The 22,411-nt window shown below is 36.0% G+C and overlaps 1 protein-coding gene across 2 annotated transcripts in view; it reads right to left on the reverse strand.

Annotated features, from left to right (window-relative positions):
- ITFG1 (integrin alpha FG-GAP repeat containing 1) overlaps positions 1 to 22,411 on the reverse strand; it is a 347,243-nt gene that overhangs the window by 298,474 nt on the left and 26,358 nt on the right. For both annotated transcript variants that reach the window (XM_045442649.1, XM_045442650.1), the window contains one exon: positions 12,850 to 12,944. In XM_045442649.1, the coding sequence (XP_045298605.1) occupies positions 12,850 to 12,944 (95 nt within the window). The remainder of the gene's footprint in view (positions 1 to 12,849; positions 12,945 to 22,411) is intronic.

The following is a 22,411-nucleotide window of genomic DNA, read 5'->3' on the forward strand; positions in this document are numbered from 1 at the left end:
TCCCTTGGATAAATATCTAGTAGTGCAATTGCTGGGTCTGTAAGGTAGTTCTTTTTAATTTTTTGAGGAACCTCCACACTGTTTTCCACAGTGGCTGTACCAATGTGCATTCCCACCAGCAGTGCAAAAGAGATCCTCTTTCTCTGCATCCTCGCCAACATCTATTGTTGCCTGAGTTCATTCTGACAGGTGGTAGCTCATTGTAGTTTTGATTTGTATTTCCCTGATGATGAGTGATGTGAAGCATTTGTTCATGTGTCTGTTAGCCATCTGGATGTCTTCTTTGGAAAAGTGTCTATTCATGTCTTTGCCCATTTCTTCACTGGATTATTTGCTTTTTGGGTGTTGAGTTTGGTAAGTTCTTTCTAGATTTCGGATACTAAACTTTATCTGATATGTCATTTGCAAATATCTTCTCCCATTCCGTAGGCTGCCTTTTAGTTTTGCTGATTGTTTCCTTCGCTGTGCAGAACTTTTTATTTTGATGAGGTCCCAATAGTTCATTTTTGCTTTTGTTTCCTTTGCCTCCGGAGATGTGTTGAGTAAGAAGTTGCTGCGGCCGAGGTCCGTTGACCAGGTTTTTGCCTGATTTCTCCTCTAGGAGTTTGGTTTCCTGTCTTATGTAGAGATCTTTCATCCATTTTGAATTTATTTTTGTGTATGGTGTAAGATAGTGGTCTAGGTTCATTTTTCTGCATGTTGCTGTCCAGTTTTCCTAGTACCATTTGCTGAAGAGACTGTCTTTATTCATTAGCTATTTTTTCCTGCTTTGCCAAAGATTAGTTGGCCATATGTTTGTGGGTCCATTTCTGGGTTCTCTATTCTGTTCCATTGATCTGAGTGTCTGTTCTTGTGTCAGTATCATACTGTCTTCATGACTACATAAAATTTAAATTTTAAATCAACAAAGTAAAAGCCTTAAATCCATTGATGGTAGTGGTATTTACAGACAACATGCAAAATCCACATGAACACAGAGAATCCCTTCACAAACCAGAAGGTTTAGTAAGCAGCATTTATTACTGGCATTCTTTCCAATCTATGTTTAGTGGCAAGACTTAACATGTTAAAAGAATTACATATTCACACAAAAATAATTCAGCTATGATGTAGATGAAGTAATCTAAAGTACTGAGATAGAAGAAAGGTTTCTAAGAAATTAAGTGAAAAAAAGAATTGTGAAAATGGTATATATAGTTGGACCCTCATTTTTGGCAATCATTTTTAAAACTGTGAAATAAGTCATACAAATAAAATCTACCAAAGATAGAATGAATAATAAACACTTGGGGCACCTGTGTGGCTTAAGCAGTTAAGCATCCAACTCTTGATTTAGGCTCAGGTCATGATCTTACAGTTCATGAGATAATAAACAATCAAATACACATAATAAACACTCAAATATCTTCTGCTCCCTCAACAAAATGATCACTCTTTTGCCACTCAAATCCAGCAAATCTCTGCTGAATTTTTTCTTCCTCCTTCTCCATAAAGGTTTTGCATAGTTTTGAAATCTACCTAAAATCTCTCCTTGGACATTTTTTTTGCTGAACTAATTCTGAGATTTATTCATGTTAATGTGTATAGCAATTTTTTCACTATGCAGCGAGGGAAATCTCAATAATTTTTGCAGATCAGATGAGTATAAAATGTTACGGTTTTCATTTTAATTTCTCTGTTTAGAAGTTTATTTGAGAGAAAGAGCACACGTGTGTGGGGGAAGGGCAGACAGAGAAGGAGAGAGAGAATCCCAAGCAGGCTCTGCACCACTGTCAGCAAAGAGCCTGATGCAGGGCTCAAACCCACAAACTGTGATATCATGACCTGAGCCAAAACCAAGAGTCGGATGCTCAACCAACTGAGCCACTCAGGTCCCCCTCTCTGATTTCTACAGACATCCAATATGTACGTTTGCTAGTCTTTTTGTTCTTTTGTGATATGCCTCTCAGTATTTTTGCCTATTTTTCTAGTAAGCTGTCTTTTTTCTTGATTTATAGAAATTCTTTAGTTTGGAACTCAATCATGCTTGGTCACGTATGTTGGATATATCTTAATTTTAGTTTAATGATATTTTCTGATGAATAGAGAATTTACATTTTAATATAGTTCTTACATCATTAAGAAAAAAACAACACAAAAGAAATCTCATATAGTCACTTTTGTGCATAAAATATGCTTAGAAAAACAATGTGGTGAACACAGACCAAAGCAATAACAATGTTAATATCTAAGGGTTCAGGTAATATGGGACTTTGTTTTCTGCATTATATGTCTGTAATCTTTAAATGTCACTAGGTAAAATGAGGTGTATTATTTCCTTCTTCACTGGGGTCCTTCTAGGGAGTTTACAGATAGGGTCAGGGTGCTCATGAGCAAAACCTTTTATTTTTATGTGCATTTTTCTTCACAGAGGTTCCATAACTTTCCCTAGATTCTCAAAGGGGTTTTAGGATCACAACAATGCTAAGAATACAGCTCTACATGGTTATATAAATGTATAATGTTTAGAGGCAGAGAGTCTTTCTCGGGTTCCATGGTATGACTTTGGGGAAATTACTTAACCTCTCTATGTTGGTTTCATAATAGTGAGTTTATTAATAGAATTTGATCCATTAGGTTGTTGTAAGGTTCAAATAAGTGAATACTTACTAAATAAATAATACTTAAGCTGCTTAGAATAGGGCCACATTCATTTAAGTGTTCAATAAATGGTCATGATTCTTAATTCCTGACTATTTCAGATGAAAACTAAAAAAAGTTATGACAGATTCAGTACTTTAATAGACTTTTTTTGGGTAAGGGGCAGACATTCCTGATTAAGCCCACCTACTAAAAACAGGTACTAATAGTTATGAAATAAACAAGTGTAATATTGCTACAACAGACTAATATCTCTATAAAATCTCTCTCAGAAGTGTTTAAGAAGAAACTGTGTAAGTATCAAACAAGTTATAGGATGCTTACAAAAAAACATTTCCTATTATTTTGTCTCCCTGGTGCCCTATTCTTATCAGAGACCAGGATGATAACATCAGAAACAACTGCAATTTTTAGTAAACAGGTCTCTTCATCTTTGCTGATAAAGATCCACTATTATTTAGGACAGAATTTGAATCAGTTCAAACTGAATGCATTTAGAAGGGATTTATAAGATAACCTTATGATATCTTAAGAGTTGAAATGGCTTAATTTGTATTTTTTAAAAAGTGGACAGAGTTCTTAGGAAAATGTCTCCATTATTTTCTACATCTGCTTAGATAAAATTTCCATGGCCAAAGTTCCAAAGCTTTGTATATAGTTCTTAGAAAACCCTTATGGAGTTTTAAAAGAGAACCCACTTAACAATCTATGTTTGAACTTCTGTAAACAAATAACATTTTCCTCAAGAGCTTCCTTTGTTAGCCATTAAATCTTTAGCTGAAAGAGGCCTACCAATTAGGGCCAGTTTGACCACATATTTTTAATATGTTACCTGTCTTCAGGTTGTGTTCTGTTGCTAAATCTGTGACTATTTATTCAACAGATACGCTTACCTTTCTATTTGGTGCCAGGCATTGTTCTAGTGAACAGAACAAACAATAATCCCCACCCTCATATACTTTATGTTGTAGTATGAGAAGATATAATAAGAAAATAAGTAGACAGTATTTTAGCAAAGGAAAGGGCTTTGGGGAAACACTAAAGGAGAGCAAAGGTAAGGGGAGTGCTTTTGAGTTGCAATTCTGAATACAGCAGGACTAATGAGAAAGAAGATGACATCCGAATGAAGATGTGAAGGAAGTGAAGTAGATTTGGAGAAATAAGTTGAAGGAGGTGATATAGGTTTCTGGAAGAATAATATTCCAGGCAGAGAAAATAGTTACTTGACTGAAGCCCTGCAATTGGACCTTGCTTTGTAGTGTTTAAGGAACATCAAGGAAGTTAGTGTGGCTAATGCAAAGTATCAAAGGGCAAAGAGAACAGAAGGGTAAAGAGGTGATGGTGGGTAAAATTATGTTCACTTTACAGACTTTGGCTGGATCTCTAAATCTAATGAAGAAGCCACCGAAAAACTTTGAGAAGAGTGACATGACCTGATGTATATTTTTAAAGAATCACAACAACTCATGTGTTAAAAACAGACTGTAGGGGGATAAAGGCAGAAGGAAAGGAACAGTAACTGGAATAATTCAAATAAGAAATGATATTGTATTGAACTAGGTCTACTACAGTGCAGGTGGTGAGAAGTTGTCAGGTTGTGGATATATTTTTAAGGCAGAATGAGCAGTATTTCCTGACAGATCTGATGTTGGGTGTGAAAGAAAGAGGCAGTAAGGATCACTCTCAACATTATGACACAGTAAAGAAAGATGGGGCTACCACTGAGATGGAAGATTAGGGGTTGAGAACTTCTGATGGGAAAGATTGCGGATACAGTTTAGGAAACACTGTCTGATGTCTTATCAGACAGAGACATAGATGTGGAGATGGTTGGCACACAGTTGGATATGTGACTCTGGAGCTCAGAGGGCGATCTATCTTCGAAATATATAAATTTGGGAGTCATTAGCATGTGGATAATGCTTAAAACCATGAGATCACCAAGAATTTGCAAGGAAAGAAAGATAAAAAGAATCTTGTATAGCTCCACCAAATGCACTACAAGCAAATGCTCTTTAGCACTGACAAACACCTGGGTCTGAAATTGTGCTGCATTTTAAAACATTTAAGATGTAAATCAGTGTATTTAAAAATCAAATTTAAACTTTTGAATCCAGCATAAATAAAGTGCTGACTTGCTATAATAACGTCCTTGAGGTTCATGCTATTGTTGCATTTGAGTCTAGTGATCTTGTTTTTCATCTTTAAACCCCTGGTATCTAGCATAATGCCTTGTATAGAAGAAAAATCAGTAAGTAATTATTGTGATTGATGAATGAGAAAAAAAAATATTTGACTAGGGCAGCAGTTCTCAAGCTTTTTGGCCTCTGGATTTTACACTCTTAAAAAATTACTGAGGAGAAAGCAGGAAAAAAACCTCTCTGACCTCAGCCGCAGCAATTTCTTACTTGACACATCCCCAAAGGCAAGGGAATTAGAAGCAAAAATGAACTACTGGGACCTCATGAAGATAAAAAGCTTCTGCACTCCAAAGGAAACAATCAACAAAACTAAAAGGCAACCAATGGAATGGGAAAAGATATTTGCAAATGACATATCGGACAAAGGGCTAGTATCCAAAATCTATAAAGAGCTCACCAAACTCCTCATCCGAAAAACAAATAATCCAGTGAAGAAATGGGCAGAAGACATGAATAGACACTTCTCTAAAGAAAACATCCAGATGGCCAACCAACACATGAAAAAATCCTCCACATCACTCATCATCAGGGAAATACAAATCAAAACCACACTGAGATACCACCTCACACCTGTCAGAATGGCTAACATTAACAACTCAGGCAACAACAGATGTTGGCGAGGATGCAGAGAAAGAGGATCTCTTCTGCACTGCTGGTGGGAATGCAAACTGGTATAGCCGCTCTGGAAAACAGTGTGGAGGTTCCTCAAAAAATTAAAAATAGATCTACCCTATGACCCAGCAATAGCACTGCTAGGAATTTACCCAAGGGATACAGGAGTACTGATGCATAGGGGCACTTGTACCCCAATGTTTACAGCAGCACTTTCAACAATTGCGAAATTCTGGAAAGAGCCTAAATGTCCATCAACTGATGAATGGATAAAGACATTGTGGTTTATATACACAATGGAATACTACGTGGCAATGAGAAAGAATGAAATCTGGCCTTTTGTAGCAACATGGATGGAACTGGAGAGTGTGATGCTAAGTGAAATAAGTCATACAGAGAAACACAGATACCGTATGTTTTCACTCTTATGTGGATCCTGAGAAACTTAACAGAAACCCATGGGGGAGGGGAAGGGGGGGAAAAAAAAGGTTAGAGAGGGAGGTAGCCAAAACATAAGAGACTCTTAAAAACTGAGAACAAACTGAAGGTTGATGGGGGGTGCGAGGGAGGGGAGGGTGGGTGATGGGTATTGAGGAGGGCACCAGTTGGGATGAGCACTGGGTGTTGTATGGAAACCAATTTGACAACGTTTCATATTAAAAGAAAATAAATTAAAAAAAAAATAAAAAATACAAAAAAAAAATACTGAGGACCCCAAAGAGCTTTTGTTTGTGTGAGCTGTATCTATCATATAATAGATAAAACATTGATATAATCTACCAAATTAAAAATTGAATCACCTTTTTTTTTAAATAGGAAGGTCTTAATTAAAATAATAAGCATTTAAAATACATGATTACTGAAGTTACAATTATGTGAAAAACATATTTTACATGGTCAAAAGTCCAGGGCAGACTCTGCCAAATTTGTGTTGGAGATTTATTCAACAAACATTTATTGAACTTGGGTATTTGGCCACACACCATTTAAGCAGATATGCTAAAAACGTTAACAATACATAAACACACACACAGGATGTGAGAACAATGAACACATGTTTTTTAAAGTTTCTGGGAAACTATCTACTTAAGAAAGAAGGAGATCAAAGAGAATGACAGGGAAAAGAATGAGAGAGAATGAGGGTGAAAAACAATAATGTCTTATGGTTTTTATAAAAATTCTTTTGACCTCATTGACCCTCCAAAAGGGTGTTGGGAATCCTGAGGGATACCCAGACCACACTTAAAGCCTTCAGAAGGGCAATGTGGCAATGTTTCACTGTAGAAATCTTTATTCTTGTTTAACCAGGTATTTCACTTCTAGGAACTCTCCTTGAGGAACTTATGAGAGATGTATACAAAATAAGGCACCATACGTCTATTTAGAATTAAAAACAAAACAAAACCTAGAAACTACTGTTCAAAGAAAAGGATTAAATAAACTATATGTTACAACCATACAATGGATAAGAGTCATTAAAAGCCACTGTTTTGGTAATTATCAAAAAAATTAATAAACAAAAATGTTTAAAACATGTTTGTTATGGAGAACTCAGTATATTATATATTTTGTCTTGTCTCCCATAGGAAGTCTCACTTAGAACAAGAATTTCTTTTAGAGATAATTGTTTGGAAAAGCTTTATATTTTCTAAGGAATGAACATAGAACATATGATGGACAACGAGAAGCATATAACTCACTTCTTCCTTTGGCCAAATTCTTAGCTAACAGTCCCAAAAGCAGTGGGACTATCTCTTCCTACTACCCCTCTTATTAATAACAGTTTGCAACTACTATGCACTTACTTTATTCTGCCACATATCATGGCTAGACTTGTAAAGTCTCTCCCAGTAAACTAAATGCTCTTTAATGACTGAAAGCATTTCTTGTCATCTTTGTATTTCACATAACAAAGAGTAGAGGAGCAGGTACTCAATAACTTTGCTGAAATGATTTTAAAGACAGAGATAATGTTTTGAATAACACAAGACTAACAATAACAACTTTTAATATTTCCCCATATATTTTAAGTTAACTTTGGAAAGATTACTCAAATAGAATTTCTTTACTTTTTATATAATAGATTGCTTAGCTCAAAATAAGACCTCCTGTGAACAAACGGCTCTGATGTGTTTCACCACAAAATTTCTAAGGTAGATTTTGCTGACCGTGTAAGAATAGCCAAAAATTCTTTAAAAATTACTTAAATGCAAAGTCAATGTTGTTTAAGGAAGTCTAACATTACTTTACTAAAAAAAACCCTAAGTTCTAAAACCTCCTAAATAAGATAGATCCTTCCTGCAAAAGGAATTGTAAAAAAGAAAAAAAAAAAGTGTGTGTGTAGAATGAGAGAACAGAAAATGAGCTCAGAACTATTGATTTTCCTTATCTTGAAAAACAAGCTTTTACAACAACTTGCATGGCAGTATACTCAAACCTTATTACTGTGCTTTTACATGGTTTAGCATACCAGGTAAGCCACACTAAAAATAACCTCTCTTTTATCTTCTTCTTTGTTTATTATTAATTTTTTTAAAGTTTATTTATTTTTGAGGGAGGGAGAGAGTGGGAGAGAGAGCGAGCGAGCATGTGACAGGGGGAAGAGCAGAAACAGGAGGCAGAATGCATAGCAGGCTCCAGGCTCTGAGCTGTCAGCACAGAGCCCGACATGGGGCTTGAACTCAGGAACCATGAGATCATGACCTGAGCCGAAGTTGGATGCTTAACCGACAGAGCCACCCAGGTGCCAGCTCCCACTCTTTTCTTAAACTCTCTCTTCTCTTTCTGATCGGAATACACACACACACACACACACACACACACACACACACACACACAGGAACCTAAACTCTTAGAAAACTATAAAAAACTTACTGGGCAAATGGCTTAATTTGTGGTTATGTTTGTTAAATCAGTTAAAATCCAAAGTATCTGAGCACTAAAATGTTCTTGGCTTTGCAAATATTATCTTCATAATGAAAATGCTCTAGCAAAACTGTATAACAATGTTGGAAGAGCAGAATAGGTGTCTGAAAACTGGTAAAAATGGGATGAAGGGGAAAATTTTAAAAAGGTATCCATTTAGAAAGGAGGAATAAAATTATCTCTGCTCACAGATGACATGATTTTATTTGTAAAAAACCTTAAAGATTCCACCAAAAAGTGTCAGAACTAATAAATGAATTCAAAAAATAGTAAGATGCAAAATTAACACACAAAAATTGGTTGCATTTCTACACAATGACAATAAAAAAATCCAAAAAGTAAATTAAGAAAACCACTTCATTTATAACAGTATTAAAAGAATAAAATACTTAGGGATTAACCAAGGAGATGAAAGACATAAAGTATGAAAATTATAAACACTGCTGAAATAAATCATTAAAAGACATAAGTAAATGGAAACATAATCCATGTTCATCGATTGGAAGACAATATTGTTAAGATGTCAATATCACCCCAGGTGCCTGGATGGCTCAGTCAGTTGAGCATCCAACTCTTGACTGTGGCTAAAATCATGATCTCATGGTTCGTGGGTTTGAGCCCCACTGACAGCACAGAGACTGCTTGGGATTCTCTCTCCCCCCGCCCCTCTGCCCCTCCCCAATGCATGCTCTCTAAGTAAATAAACTTTAAAAAATAAAAAAAGATGTTAATATTCTCCAAAGTGATACAGATTCAGAATAATCCTTATCAAATTTGCAAGCGCATTTTTTTTCAAAAACAGGAAAACCTATCCTAAAATTCATATGGAATCTCAAAGGACACCAAATAGCCAAAACAATTCTGAAAAAGAACAAAGTTGAAGAACTCACACTTCCTGATTTCAAAATTTACTACACAGCTATAATAATCAAAATAGTGTGGTATTAGCATAAAGACAAATGTACATATAGACCACTGGAATAGAATAAAGAGCCCAGAAATAAATTCTACTAGGGGTACCTGGGTGGCTCAGCTGATTAAGTGTCCAAGTCTTAATTTTGGCTCAGGTCATGATCACACAGTTAGTGGGATAGAGCCCCGCGTCAGGCTCCGTGCTGAGTGTGGAGACTACTTGAGATTCTCTCTCTCCCAAAATAAATAAACGTTACAAAAAAAAAAAAAAAAAAAGAAAGAAAGAAAGAAAAAAAAGAAATCCTTCTTTTTTTTTTTTTTTTTTGAAAAGAAATCCTTCCATACATCATTAAATGACTTTTAACAAGGGTGCCAAGATCATTCAATGGGGAAATGCCAAGTCTTTTCAATAAATGGTGCTGGGAAAACTGGGTATCCATGCAAAAGAATGAGGCTGGACCCTTATCTAACACCATACACAAAAGTTAACACAAAATAGATAAAAGCTCTAAAAGTAAGAGATAAAAGTATAAAACTCTTATGAGAAAATATAGGGCAAAAGCTTCATGACACTGGACTTAGCAATGATTTCTTGGATAGACACCAAAGGCAAGACAACAAAGAAACAACAGACAAGATGGACTTAATGAAAATTGACACCATCAATGGAGTAAAAAAGGCATCCCCCAAAATAAGAAACTATTTGCAACTCATGTAACTGTGAGGAAGAAATATTCTGAATAGAGAATAATTCACACTTGACAACACCAAAAAAAAAAAAAAAACCAATTAAAAAATGGGCAAAGGACTTGAATAAACATTCCTACAAAGGAGATATGCAAATGGCTAATAAGGACATGTGAATGTTCAACATTATTAATCATTAGGGAAATTCATATCAAAACTATAATGAGATACCACCTTGCACCCATTAGGATAGCTACTATGAGAAACAGAAAGTAACAAATGTTGCCAAGTATGTAGAGAAATTGGAATCCTTGTGCACTCTTGGTGGGAATGCAAAATGGTGTAGCTGCTGTGATGGTGGTTCCTCAAAATCTAAAAAAATAAGAATTACCATATGGTCCAGCAATTCTACTTCCAAAGCAACTGAAAGGTTTTCTAAGAGACGTTTTTGTGCATTCATGTTTATAGCAGTATTATTCACAACAGCTAAAACATGGAAGTAACCCAAATGTCCATGAATGGATGAACGAATCAGCAAAATGTGGGATATAATATACACATTATTCATAATTATCCGTTATGAGTAATAATGAAGCTTTAAAGAGGAAGGAAATTGTGACATATGCCATAACATGGATGAACCTTGAGGACATTATGCTAAGTGAAGTTAAGTCAGTCACAAAATAATACTGTATGATTTCACTCATTTGATGTACTTAGGAGTAGTCAAAATCAGAGCCAGGACATAGAATAGGTGTTGCTAGAGGGTGAAGAAAGGGAATGAGCATTGCTTAATGAGTGTACAGTTTCACTTTTATAAAATGAAAAGAGTTACATTGTAGGTCAACATTATGAGTGTATTTAATACTTCTGAACTGTATATTTAAAAATGGTTAAGATGGCAAATTTTATGAGGATTAGAACACATTAAAAATATTTGGAAAAAAAATGGGGAGAAGGGGGGGAAAAATCCAGCATTTAACCTGCCTGTCTCAACTGTACCTCAGGTGACTAAAGAGCTAATGATGGAAGTTGCCTTTTTTATAAAATAGAAAATTCCAGATAATATACATATGAATGATAGGGTGCCACAATTTTGTTAACTCCTATTGAAATAATGGACATGACCATAAATATCAATAGCTGCTGACACTATTAGGAGAGCATTATAATGAATGGTCCATGCTGAGGAAAACTGAAGCCACTGATCAACCTTAACATCACAAAAGAGACAGAAGGTAAATACCTACCTCTTAATGAACTGAAAGAAATAGCAATACTACCTAGGAAGTATTCTTGATAACAACAACCACAAAAAAAAAAAAGCCCAATTCTGATCAAGACTCCAAATTTAACTACTGGTTACTGGTTTTGAAGAAATACAGGGGACAGAGTCACATGCTAACCCCATGGGGATAAGAACTGGCAAAATCCAGAGTTTGAGACATCCTACAATACAAATAATGTTTTTATGTACCTTGCTTAGCTCCCAATTTGACAAAAACATTTAGGAGATAACTGGGGCATTTTGAATAGTATTTGATGATATTAAGAAATTATTAATTTTTTTAGGTCTGAAAATGATCTTGTTAAAAATAAAGAAGTCCTTATCATTTAGAGATACAGATTAAAATATTTACAAATGAAATGAAACAACATTCGGGATTCCCTTTGAAATTATCTGGGTAGCAGGGGCTTGTGGATGGTTGTAATAATGAATTAAGTATAGCCACACACTGATAATTATTGAAGCTAAGAGATAATTGCTTATATCATATTATTCTACTTTTGTATGTTTAGAATTTTCCACAGGGCACCTGAGTGGCTCGGTTAGTTAAGTGACTCTTGGTTTCAGCTCTGGTCATGATCTCACAGTCTGGGTTTGAGCCCCACATTGGGCTCTATGCTGACAGTGCAGAACCTGCTTGGGATACTCTCTCCCTCCCTCGATCTGCCCCTCCCCTACTTGCTTGTGCACACGTGCTCTCTCTCTCTCTCTCTCAAAATAAACTTTAAAAAAAAAAGAATTTTGCATAATAAAAAGTTGTAAAAAGCCTTTGAAAATTTTAAATTCATAAGCTAAATATTTTCTTATGATTAAATTTAGAGCATTTATCAATAATTTTTTTTAATTTTTAATTTTTATTTATTTTTACTTTTTTTGAGAGGGCACATGTGCATGGGGAAGGGGTAAAGGGAGGGGGAGAGACAGAATCTTAAGCAGTTCCACGCTCAGCATGGAGGCTGAAGTGGGGCTCAATTTCACAACAGTGAGATCATAACCTGAGTTGAAATCAAGAGGCAGATGTTTAACCAACTGAGCCACCAGGTAGTACCCCTAGTCAATAATTTTTCAATTAAAGGGAAAGAAACATCGGGCAACAGGTGTCTAACTTATGAATTCGTTATAAGTGGAGAATCCAAAAATAACAAGTAAAGATTCATTTATTATATTTAGTACTTTTAATGTGTATTCAGTATCATTAACTTCCTTATAACCTTGTAACATTTTGGTTTTTACATTCAATTCAACAGGATTTTTTTTTTTTTTTTTTTTGAGAGAAAGAGAGGGTGCAAGTGAGCTAGGGGCAGCGAGAGACAGAGGGAGAATCCACAAGGGGCAGAGAGAGGGGGGAGAGAGAGAGAAGTCAGGGTCACCTGGGGCTTGTTTTACCCGAAGCAGGGCTTGAGCTCAACCAGTGGGACTTGAACTCACGAACTGTGAGATCATGACCTGAGCTGAACCCAGAAGTTTAACGACTGAGCCACCCAGGCGCCCTCAATAGGAAATTATTACTAAGAAAAGAGTAAATAAAATCTCATAATTCTTTGGCAGTTCTAAAGAAATATTTTACATTGATGTGCAACTTACCTGCTGTAAAATCTGCAGTCAGATCAATAAATGAATGAGAATGTGGAATTCGCATTTTACTTTTAGTGGTCAACGCAGGATGCCATGACAAATTCCTAAAAAAAAAAAAATAATTTTCTTAAGGCAAACGTCAAATAAGCATTGTTTTAAAACAGAAAAATCTCCGGGGCGCCTGGGTGGCTCAGTCGGTTAAGCGTCCGATTTCGGCTCAGGTCTGATGTCACTGTTGGTGAGTGTAAGCCCCACATCAGGCTCTGTGCTGATAGCTCAGAGCCTGGAACCTGCTTCAGATTCTGTGTCTCACTCTCTCTCTCTCTGTGACCCTCTCCTGCTCACGCTCTGTCTGTCTGTCTGTCTCTCTCTCTCAAAAGTAAATAAACATTAAAAATAAATAAATAAATAAAACAGAAAAATCTTTGCCTGTAAGATATTTTTAAAATTTATTGATTTTTGTTGAGATATTTCTCACACCATAAAATTCACTCTTTTGGAGTATCCAATTCAGCAGTTTTTAGTACAGGTTGCAACCATCACCACTAATGACTTTGAAAACATTTCATCACCTCCAAAAGAATCCCTGTATCCATTAGTTGCTTCCCATTCTCTTTTCCTTCCTGCCCTTGGCAACCAGTAATTTGCTTTCTATCACCTTGGATTTCCCTATTCTGGATATTACATATAAATGGAATCATAGAAAATGTGACCTTTTATGTCTGGTTTCTTTCACTTAGTATGCTAATTTCAGGTTCATCCGTGTTGTAGCATGTGTCAGTACTTTAGTACTTTAATGGCTGAATAATATTTCACTGTATGGCTACATTTTTTTGTTTATCCATTTTTCTGTTGATGGACATTTGACTTGTTTCCAGTCTTGGCTATTATAAATAATGGGGTAATGAATATTTCATGTACAAGTTTTTATGTAGACATATGTTTTAAGTTTTTTTGGGTATATAAGAATTGCTGGATCACATGGTAATTGTATGTTTAACTGTTTGAAGAACTATCAAACTGTTTTCTTACCAAGTGGCTTCACCATATTACGTTTTTAACTAGCAATGTCAGAGGGTTCCAACATCTACATCTCTTTATCAACATTTATTATTTATTGTCCTTTTGTTTTATTATAGCTATGCTAGAGGGTGTGTATCTCATGGTTTTGATTTGTATTTTCCTGGTGGTTAATGATGTTGAGCATGTTTTTATGTGTTTATTGGCCATTTGATCCTCTTCTTTGGAGAAAGGTCTATTCAAATCCTTTGCCTATTTTCAAATTAGATTATTAAATATAATGTTTTGAGTTGTAAGAGTCCTCACACTCTGCACATTGTCTTCTTACTTTCTTGATAGTGTCCTGTGATACACAGAAGTTTTAATTTTCATGAATCCAGTTCATCCTATTTTTTCTTTTTATTGTTCTTATGCTGTCATATCTAAGAATCCATTTCAAAATCCAAGTTCATAAAGATTTAGCCCCATGCTTTCTCCTGATAATTTTATAATTTAACTCTTATATTTGTCTTTGATCCTTTTAATTATAAAAAAGTGATTTAATATTATCATGGATCTTTTTTCAAGAGACTTTAGAATGATAATGATTACCTTTTATGAATATTAATCCCAACATTTTGAGCCAAGCAAAAGAATAAATTTAAAACCTTACCTCACACCATATGTCAAAAATTAACTCAAAATGCATCAAAGGGCTGAAACTATAAAACTCTTGAATGAAAGCATGGGAAAATGTTCATGACCTTGGATTTGGAAATGATTTTTTAAATATAACACCAAAAAAGGGGCACCTGGGTGGCTCAGCTGGTTAAGCACCAACTTCAGGTCAGGTCATGATCTCATGGTTTGTGAGTTTGAGCCTCACATCAGGCTTGCTGCTGTCTGCAAGTCAGTGCAGAGCCCACTTCAGATCCTCTGTCACCCTCTCTCTGCCCCTCCCCCATATGCACTCTCCCAATAAATATTTAAAAAAAAAAAAAAAACCATCTTCAAATATAACACCAAAAGAATATGCCACAAAAGAAGAAATAGATGAATTAAGTTAATCAAAATTAAAAACCTTTGTACATCAGAGGATACTATCAGGGAACTGAAAAGACAATTTCATAGAATGGGAAAAAATACTTGCAAATATCTTACCTCTGATAAAGATCTAATATCTAGACTATATTCAAAACTTTTACAACTCAATAATAAAAACCTGATTAAAAAATGGGCAAAGGACTAGATAGTTCTCCTAAGAATATACACAAATAGCTACTAAGCATGTCAAAAGATGCTCACCATCATTAGTCATTAAGAAATTGTAAAAGAAGACCATAATGAGAAACCACTTCACAATCACTATGATCGCCAAGAATCAAAAGCCAAGTTAAGTGTTGGGGATGAGTTGAAGAAATAGGAAATCTCATATACTGTTGGTGGGAATATAAAATGGTGCATTAGTTGTGGAAAACAGTTTGGAAACTGTGGAAAACAGTTCTTCAAAAAGTTCTTTCAAAAAGTGGAACACAGAGTTAACACATAATCGCATTTCTACACTTGGGTATATACCCAAAACAATGGAAGACAGGTATTCAAACAAATACTAGTACATGAATGCCTATTCACAAAAACCTGGAAATAACCTAAATGTCCACCAATGGATGAATGAATAAACAAAATACCATCTATTCATACAATAGAAATATTATTCAGTCAGAGGCATGTGGGTGGCTCAGTCGGTTAAGTGTTTGACTTGGGCTCAGGTCATGATCTCACGGTTCATGAGTTTGAGCCCTGCATTGGGCTCTCTGCTATCAGCACAGAGCCTGCTTCTGATCTTCTGTCTTCCTCTCTCTCTGTCCTTCCTCTGCTCTCTCAAAAATAAACATTAAAAAAATATTATTCAGTGATAAAAAAACTAAAGTACTGATACATGGTACAACATGAATGAACCGTTAACACATTATGCTATCTGAAAGAAGCCAGACACAAAAGGTCACATCCTGTATGATTTCACTTAGATAGAGAGAAAGTAGATTCGTGGTTGCCAAGGACTAGAGGTGGGGGGGGCGGGGGGAGGGAAAATGACTGCTTAATTGGTACAGGGTTCCCTTTAAGAATGATGAAAAGCTACTGGAAGTAGGTGATGGTTGTAAAACATTGTAAATATACTAAATATCATTAAATTGTATACTTCATATAGCTAATTATAGGTTATATAAATTTTATTTCATTATAAAAAAATAGTACATACTTTTCATATATTCCTCATCTAGTTTCCCCTAATACAACCATAGAATTATAAAACCATGAAGGTTACACTAGCAGACTGTTATGAACTATAGAAGAAGTTTAAATGAAATAATTTCTCTATTCCTCATCAGTAGAACACACTCCAGTGTCAAAGGGATTCCCATTTATGAAGGCCCCACTTTACTTTTCTTAGTGGTATCTGTGTACACTTTTCTCTACTATTAGCACGTTTTAAGATGCAAGCTCCTCTGGATATCCTGATTCAGAAATATTTCTATCTATATCACCTAACCAGGACATGGCTCCCAAGTAGTGGCTGAAATGAATCATGGTCCAAACAGCAAGTAACTTGCTGGACTACATTATACTTTCAAGTAGCATCACCTATTCTTCTCTACCTCTAGTAAGAACATGCTACTTTTTAAAAAAATAATATGTTCCAGTGAAATATGGAAGCACAGATGTCATCTCCAAAGATAAATTTAAGGCTAAGTAAGTCCAAATTAATTGTCAACATAGCATCCAATTGACTGGAGAGCAAACAAGGTTTATTTGAATTTGGTTTTGATGTATTGGGAAAGCAGAGAGAAAAAATTGACTAATTTGCTCTTGGCAGGTGGAATCTGGGAGAAAGAATAACAATCATCAGGAGAATATTCTCCCTGCACAAAGGGTCTAAGTTCTACAAACAGTAACCTCTTCCCTATAGCCTTCTTCCACATTTTTTAGCATACAGTAGGCCTCATCTGTTAACTAAACAAGACAGTAAAAACAAAACTAAGCAATGTTCGTATACCTTGATTTTATTTTTTAACCCAAATCCCATAATAAAAGGTTATGGCAATAAAATATTAAAATAAAGTGAGAAATCATATTCAGCATTAGCATTCATGTCATGTTCTTTTTTCACACTACACAACATGAGAAATGCCTAAAATAATTTCAATCAAGTCCAATTTAATAATGGCTGGTTCATTTCTTTTTAAGATAGACCATTTATTCATAAGTTCTTTAAATTCTAAGCATTGAAGTATTTTCAATTACTAACAAAATAATCAGATGCAGGTTAGAGAAATTCTACAAGTTTAACCCAAAGTCATTTCAGAAGAGTTTCCTAATGTTCTCAACAAGTTTGTAATTACAGGCCAAAAGTAAATTAAAAAACACAAGCTTCTATAGAATTGAGCTCAATAAAGTTAATCATGTGGTTGTTTTTAATTACTACCTGAGAAATTATCGATCTCATTCCCTAAAGAATTTTTTATAGGTATGCTTTGAAATTAATTACCATTAGAATTTTGGAAAACTTCAACTAACTCCTAGAAACTACTTGACAAAAATGTACATTTCAAATAAAGATTCCAGAAGAGTGATAAAGCAAAAATTATGAAGTGGCAGACTATAGGCCCAATTCAACATGAAAATGTGTTTTATTTAGCTCACACATTGTTTTAAATATTCTGAATTCGCTGGTAAAGCTTAAATTTAAAAAATCAGATTTCACATAAAAATCTGGATTTCCAGCTTCTCTTGAAATACCTGGTCAGGTAACCAACTAGCTCTTTTTAGACAGATCTATAGTGTTTATGGGCAGGTGAAATCCCAACCTTCTCAAACTGCTTCGCTCACTTTGGTTTCCTTCTGGGTCCCCTTAGACATTTGAGTTGCATCTCTTAACAAAATACTAATTATAATCTTGCTTTCTGGAACATTTCAAATCAATAGTCAAGGTCTTCATAGTATTTTAAGTTTTATACTTGTTGCCTATACTCTGTTAATTTACAGTAATGTCTCTTAAAAGGCAGTTAACTTGATCCTTATACTTTATAGTTTATTGTGGGGGGAGAAGGGAAGAGCTATTATTTCTTTTTGTGGAGCACTGTAAGATGGCTGAAAATTTAATGTACATACAGTTGTATATCAGAATTCAATTGTTTAAAAATTTACAGTTGAAAATAAAACTAATCTCTCCCTATTTTTACTGTTGTTCTTTGTGTGTATCACTTTTTCAATAAGAAGCAACAGATACCATCTTTAGAAGCAACTATGTTTATATAAACTATAATCTTCTCATATATGTGCTCAACTTCATTTGAAAGCAAAGGTCACAAATACAAACTGTTCTGATTACAAAGGAAGAAACAGCAGAGATGATAAAATGGGCAGTTCTGAACCATGTTGAGTCTATTTGTTGACATTTCTTGACCTCTGTAGAAAATTCCAATTATTAGCTCCCTACCAACCCCACAGGAAACATAATTATGTCAAGGTGTTCTAATTTGTGGGCACCATTACCCTTAATAACAAAGAATAGCATTTATCAAAAGATGAATTTAAATGTAATTAATGTCAGCTGTAGCTTTTGGTTGCCTATGGTAACTGCTCTTTGAAATGACTGGTAATCCACCCACTTTTCAGTGATCAGTCTATACTGAATTATCATTATTTTAGATAACCAGATAGAAGCAGTTACCAGGAAATGGGTCTTAGCATGCCTCACCAAGCTCCCTAGTTCTTTAGTCCAGTGGTCCTCAAACATTTTTGCTAAGATAGGCTCCAAAGTAATTTTTAAAAACCATGTATGCCTTCACACATTCAAGTGCATTTTTAAAAAATGTAATCTAAATATTTTCATCAGTTTAAATAGCTATAAATATGTAACTTTCAAACCCATTAGAATTATTGAGATTTTAAAATATACTTAAAAAAATTTTTTTTAAGTTTTATATATTTATTTTGAGAGAGAGAGAGAGAGAGAGAGAGAGAGCATGAGCAGGGGAGGTGGAGAGAGAGAATCCCAAGTAGACTCCACACTGTCAGTGTGGAGCCCTGATGTGGGGCCCGAACTTACGAATCATGAGATCATGACCCGAGCTGAAAATAGGAGTTGGACGCTCAATCGACTAAGCCACTCAGCAGCTCCTAAAATAATTATTCTTAAAAGTATATCTGTGGAATATAAATACCATACTGAATTTTTGTTCACCATCATCCACACACACAAAAATCACATGAGAAAGACGGCGTGAAAAATTGGGGGAGGAGGACCCTAAACTCACCTCATCCCACATACACAACTAGATAACACTCACATTAGTGTAAATAACCCAGGAAACAATCCAAAGATTGGCAGAACTCCAAAACTAAACATAGAGAAGTGGCCACATCTAAGAAGATAGGAAATGCAGAGACACTGTGGGGAGCCAAAAGGACCCACAGGACTGTTCACAGGAGGGAGAGATACTGTAGGGAGACAAACAGACTCTCACAACAGGAAGTTCCCACAGAGAAGAAGAATCTCCCTAACATTTGGCTTTGAAAACCAGAAGGGCCAAATTTCATGAGTTCTTACAATCAGCAGGATTAAAACTTGAAACCTCAAAAATTAGAGTCTCTACTCTGGGGGAGCTGGGAAGGCAAGAGAAAACTGAGTCACTGCCCTTAAAAACACGGCACAATAAACAGCCTGAGGAGATACAACACAGAAGCAGCAGTTTGAAAAGTGCCAGGGTCATATACAAGGGAAATTTGTTTATACTAATTTCAGAGTGTGTGCTGGAGGGGCAGGCCTCCGTGGGAGACTTCTCTGGGAACAAAGAGGATGGCAGGTGCCATTTCCCTCTCCTACTTCCCAGCATAAATACATGTCCACCTGCGGGGACTGGTGCAGTGCCAACACTCTCGATCTAACTTGCTTATACCACAAGTCCTGCTCCCACAGGTCCCTTCTCCCAGAGGACCCACACAAACCTTGCTAACACTGCACACCTGCCCCCACATACTTTGTGAATCTGTTCCCTCCAAACCAGGTGGCCTCAGTACTGGTGACTGCAGCTTCCCTCCTGCAAAGGACCTGCCTGCAAACCTCTCAAAAACTGCAGGTCCTACTCCAACACACTTTGCAGATCCACACCCTCAGATACTCTCTTGGCCAGTGCACATCCAAAACAACCAAAGGCCTGGTAGTGTGCAAGCAGTCCTGCCCAAAGTCAGAACAACTCCAAAGTAACTTCTGCCTCAGAAAGGGGGAAAGACAATCCCACACACACCAGTCAGATTAGGGACCCAACAGTGGGCTGGAGACAGACAGCTGGTCTGTGTGCAGTCCCAGCCCACCAATCAAAGCTTCAGGACACAGGGATGGCATCCTGCAGTTTGGTGTTACTGCACCTCTGACAAATGCCTGGTCTGACTAAACTAGTAACACAGGGACCAAACACTGCCCACAACAGACCAACAGAGCCATTGCCTGGACTGAAGGCAAAAGTGGCTCAGCCACAAAAGCAGGGCAAAGGCAACACAAATAGGAGAAATTCCTGAAGTGCTAGGTTCTGGTGAACAGGGGACACTACATGACCTCTTCCTCATAAGGACACAACTTTCAAGAGCAAGAGATGTAGCTACCTTTGCTAACATATAGAAACAGACTGGAGATTTAGGCAAAATGAGAAGAGAGAGGAATATGTCCTGAATGAAAGAACAGGACAAATCACAGCAAGACACCTAAGCAAAACAGAGATAAGTAATATGACTGATAGAGAATTTAAACTAATGATCATAAAGATACTCATTGGGTTTAAGAGTGTAGGACCTCAATGAGAACCTAAACAAAGAGACAGAAACCATGAAAAAGAACCAATCAGACTCAATAACTGAAATTAAAAATATACTAGAAGTAATCAATAGTAGAGTAGAGGAAGCAGAAGACCAGATCAGCAACTTGGAGGACTGAGTAATGGAAAGCAAGCAAACTGAACAGGAGAGAGGGAAAAAGATAATACAAAATGAGAATAGACTTAGGGAACTCAGCAACAACCATCAAATGTACTAACATTCCCATTATAGGGATCCCAGAAGAAGAAAAGAGAGAATAGGGGGCAGAAATTTTATCTGAATAAATAGCTGAAAACTTCCCAAATGTGGGGGAAGAAAACATATTCAGACTCAGAAGGCACAGAGATCTCCCAACAAACAAACCCAAAGAGGACCACACCATGACATAATATTAAAATGACAAAAAGTAGTTAGGGAGAATTTTAAAAGCAGAACAAGAAAAAGAAAACAGTTACAGAGGAAACCCCATAAAGCTATCAGCTCATTTTTCAACAGAAACTTTGCAGGCCACAGGGAATGGCATGATATATTCAAAGTACTGAATGGAAAAATCTTCAGCCAAGAATGCAACCAGACTACCATTCAGGATAGAAGGACAGATAAAAAGTTTCTCAAAGTTAAGGAATTCATGACCATTAAACCAGCCCCACAAGAAATCTTTAAGGGGACTCTTTGAATAGAAAGGATAGAATATAAGTAATAGCAAGAAAAGTAGGAAGCACAAAAGCAGAAAAATAAGTATATTGTAAAAATCAGTCAAGGGATTCACAAAATAAAAGGAAGTAAAGCATACTTTACCACATACCTAAAATGTGGGGGTGGAGGGGGGGGCGAGGAGCAAACAATGGTTCAAACTTAAGTGAGCATCAGCTTAATATAGACTGCTATATGCAGAAGATGTTACATACAAAGCAAATGGTAACCACAAATCAAAAACCAGAAAAAAGATTTACAAAAAATAAAGGGAAAGGAATCTAAGCATACCACTAAAGAAAGCCAACTAGCCATGAGAGAAAAGAGCAAGAGAGGAAAGGAGATAACTATAAAAACAACCATAAAACAAGGAATAAAATGGCAACTAAGTACGTAACTATCAATAATTACTTTGAATGTAAGTGGACTTGACACTCCAATCAAAAGACATAGGGTGAGGGGCGCCTGGGTGGTTCAGTCGGTTAAGCGTCTGACTTTGGCTCAGGTCATGATCTCAAGGTTCATGAGTTTGAGCCCCGCATCGGGCTCTGTCCTGACAGCTTGGAGCCTGAAGCCTGCTTCGGATTCTGTGTCTTCTTCTCTCTCTGCCCCTCCCCTGTTCATCCTCTGTCTTTCTCTGTCTCTCAATAATAAATAAATGTTAAAAATAATTTAAAAAGCCAATATTCCTGATGAACACAGATGCAAAAATTCTCAATAAAATACAAGCAAATTGAGTCAAGACAATACATGAAAAAATCCACCAAAAAACTCCACCAAAAAACTGCCAGAACTGTAACACAAATTCAGTAAAGTTGCAGGATACAAAATCTACACACAGAAATCTTTGCATTTCTACATACCAATAATGAAGCAGCAGAAAGAGAAATGAATGAATCTATCACATTTACAACAGCACCAAAAACCCTAAGATACCTAGGAATAAACCTACACAAAGAGTTAAAGACCTGTACTGTCTACACAACATTCATGAAAGAAACTGAAG

The sequence above is a fragment of the Leopardus geoffroyi genome, chromosome E2, assembly GCF_018350155.1.
Source record: "Leopardus geoffroyi isolate Oge1 chromosome E2, O.geoffroyi_Oge1_pat1.0, whole genome shotgun sequence".
Classification (NCBI taxonomy): domain Eukaryota; kingdom Metazoa; phylum Chordata; class Mammalia; order Carnivora; family Felidae; genus Leopardus; species Leopardus geoffroyi.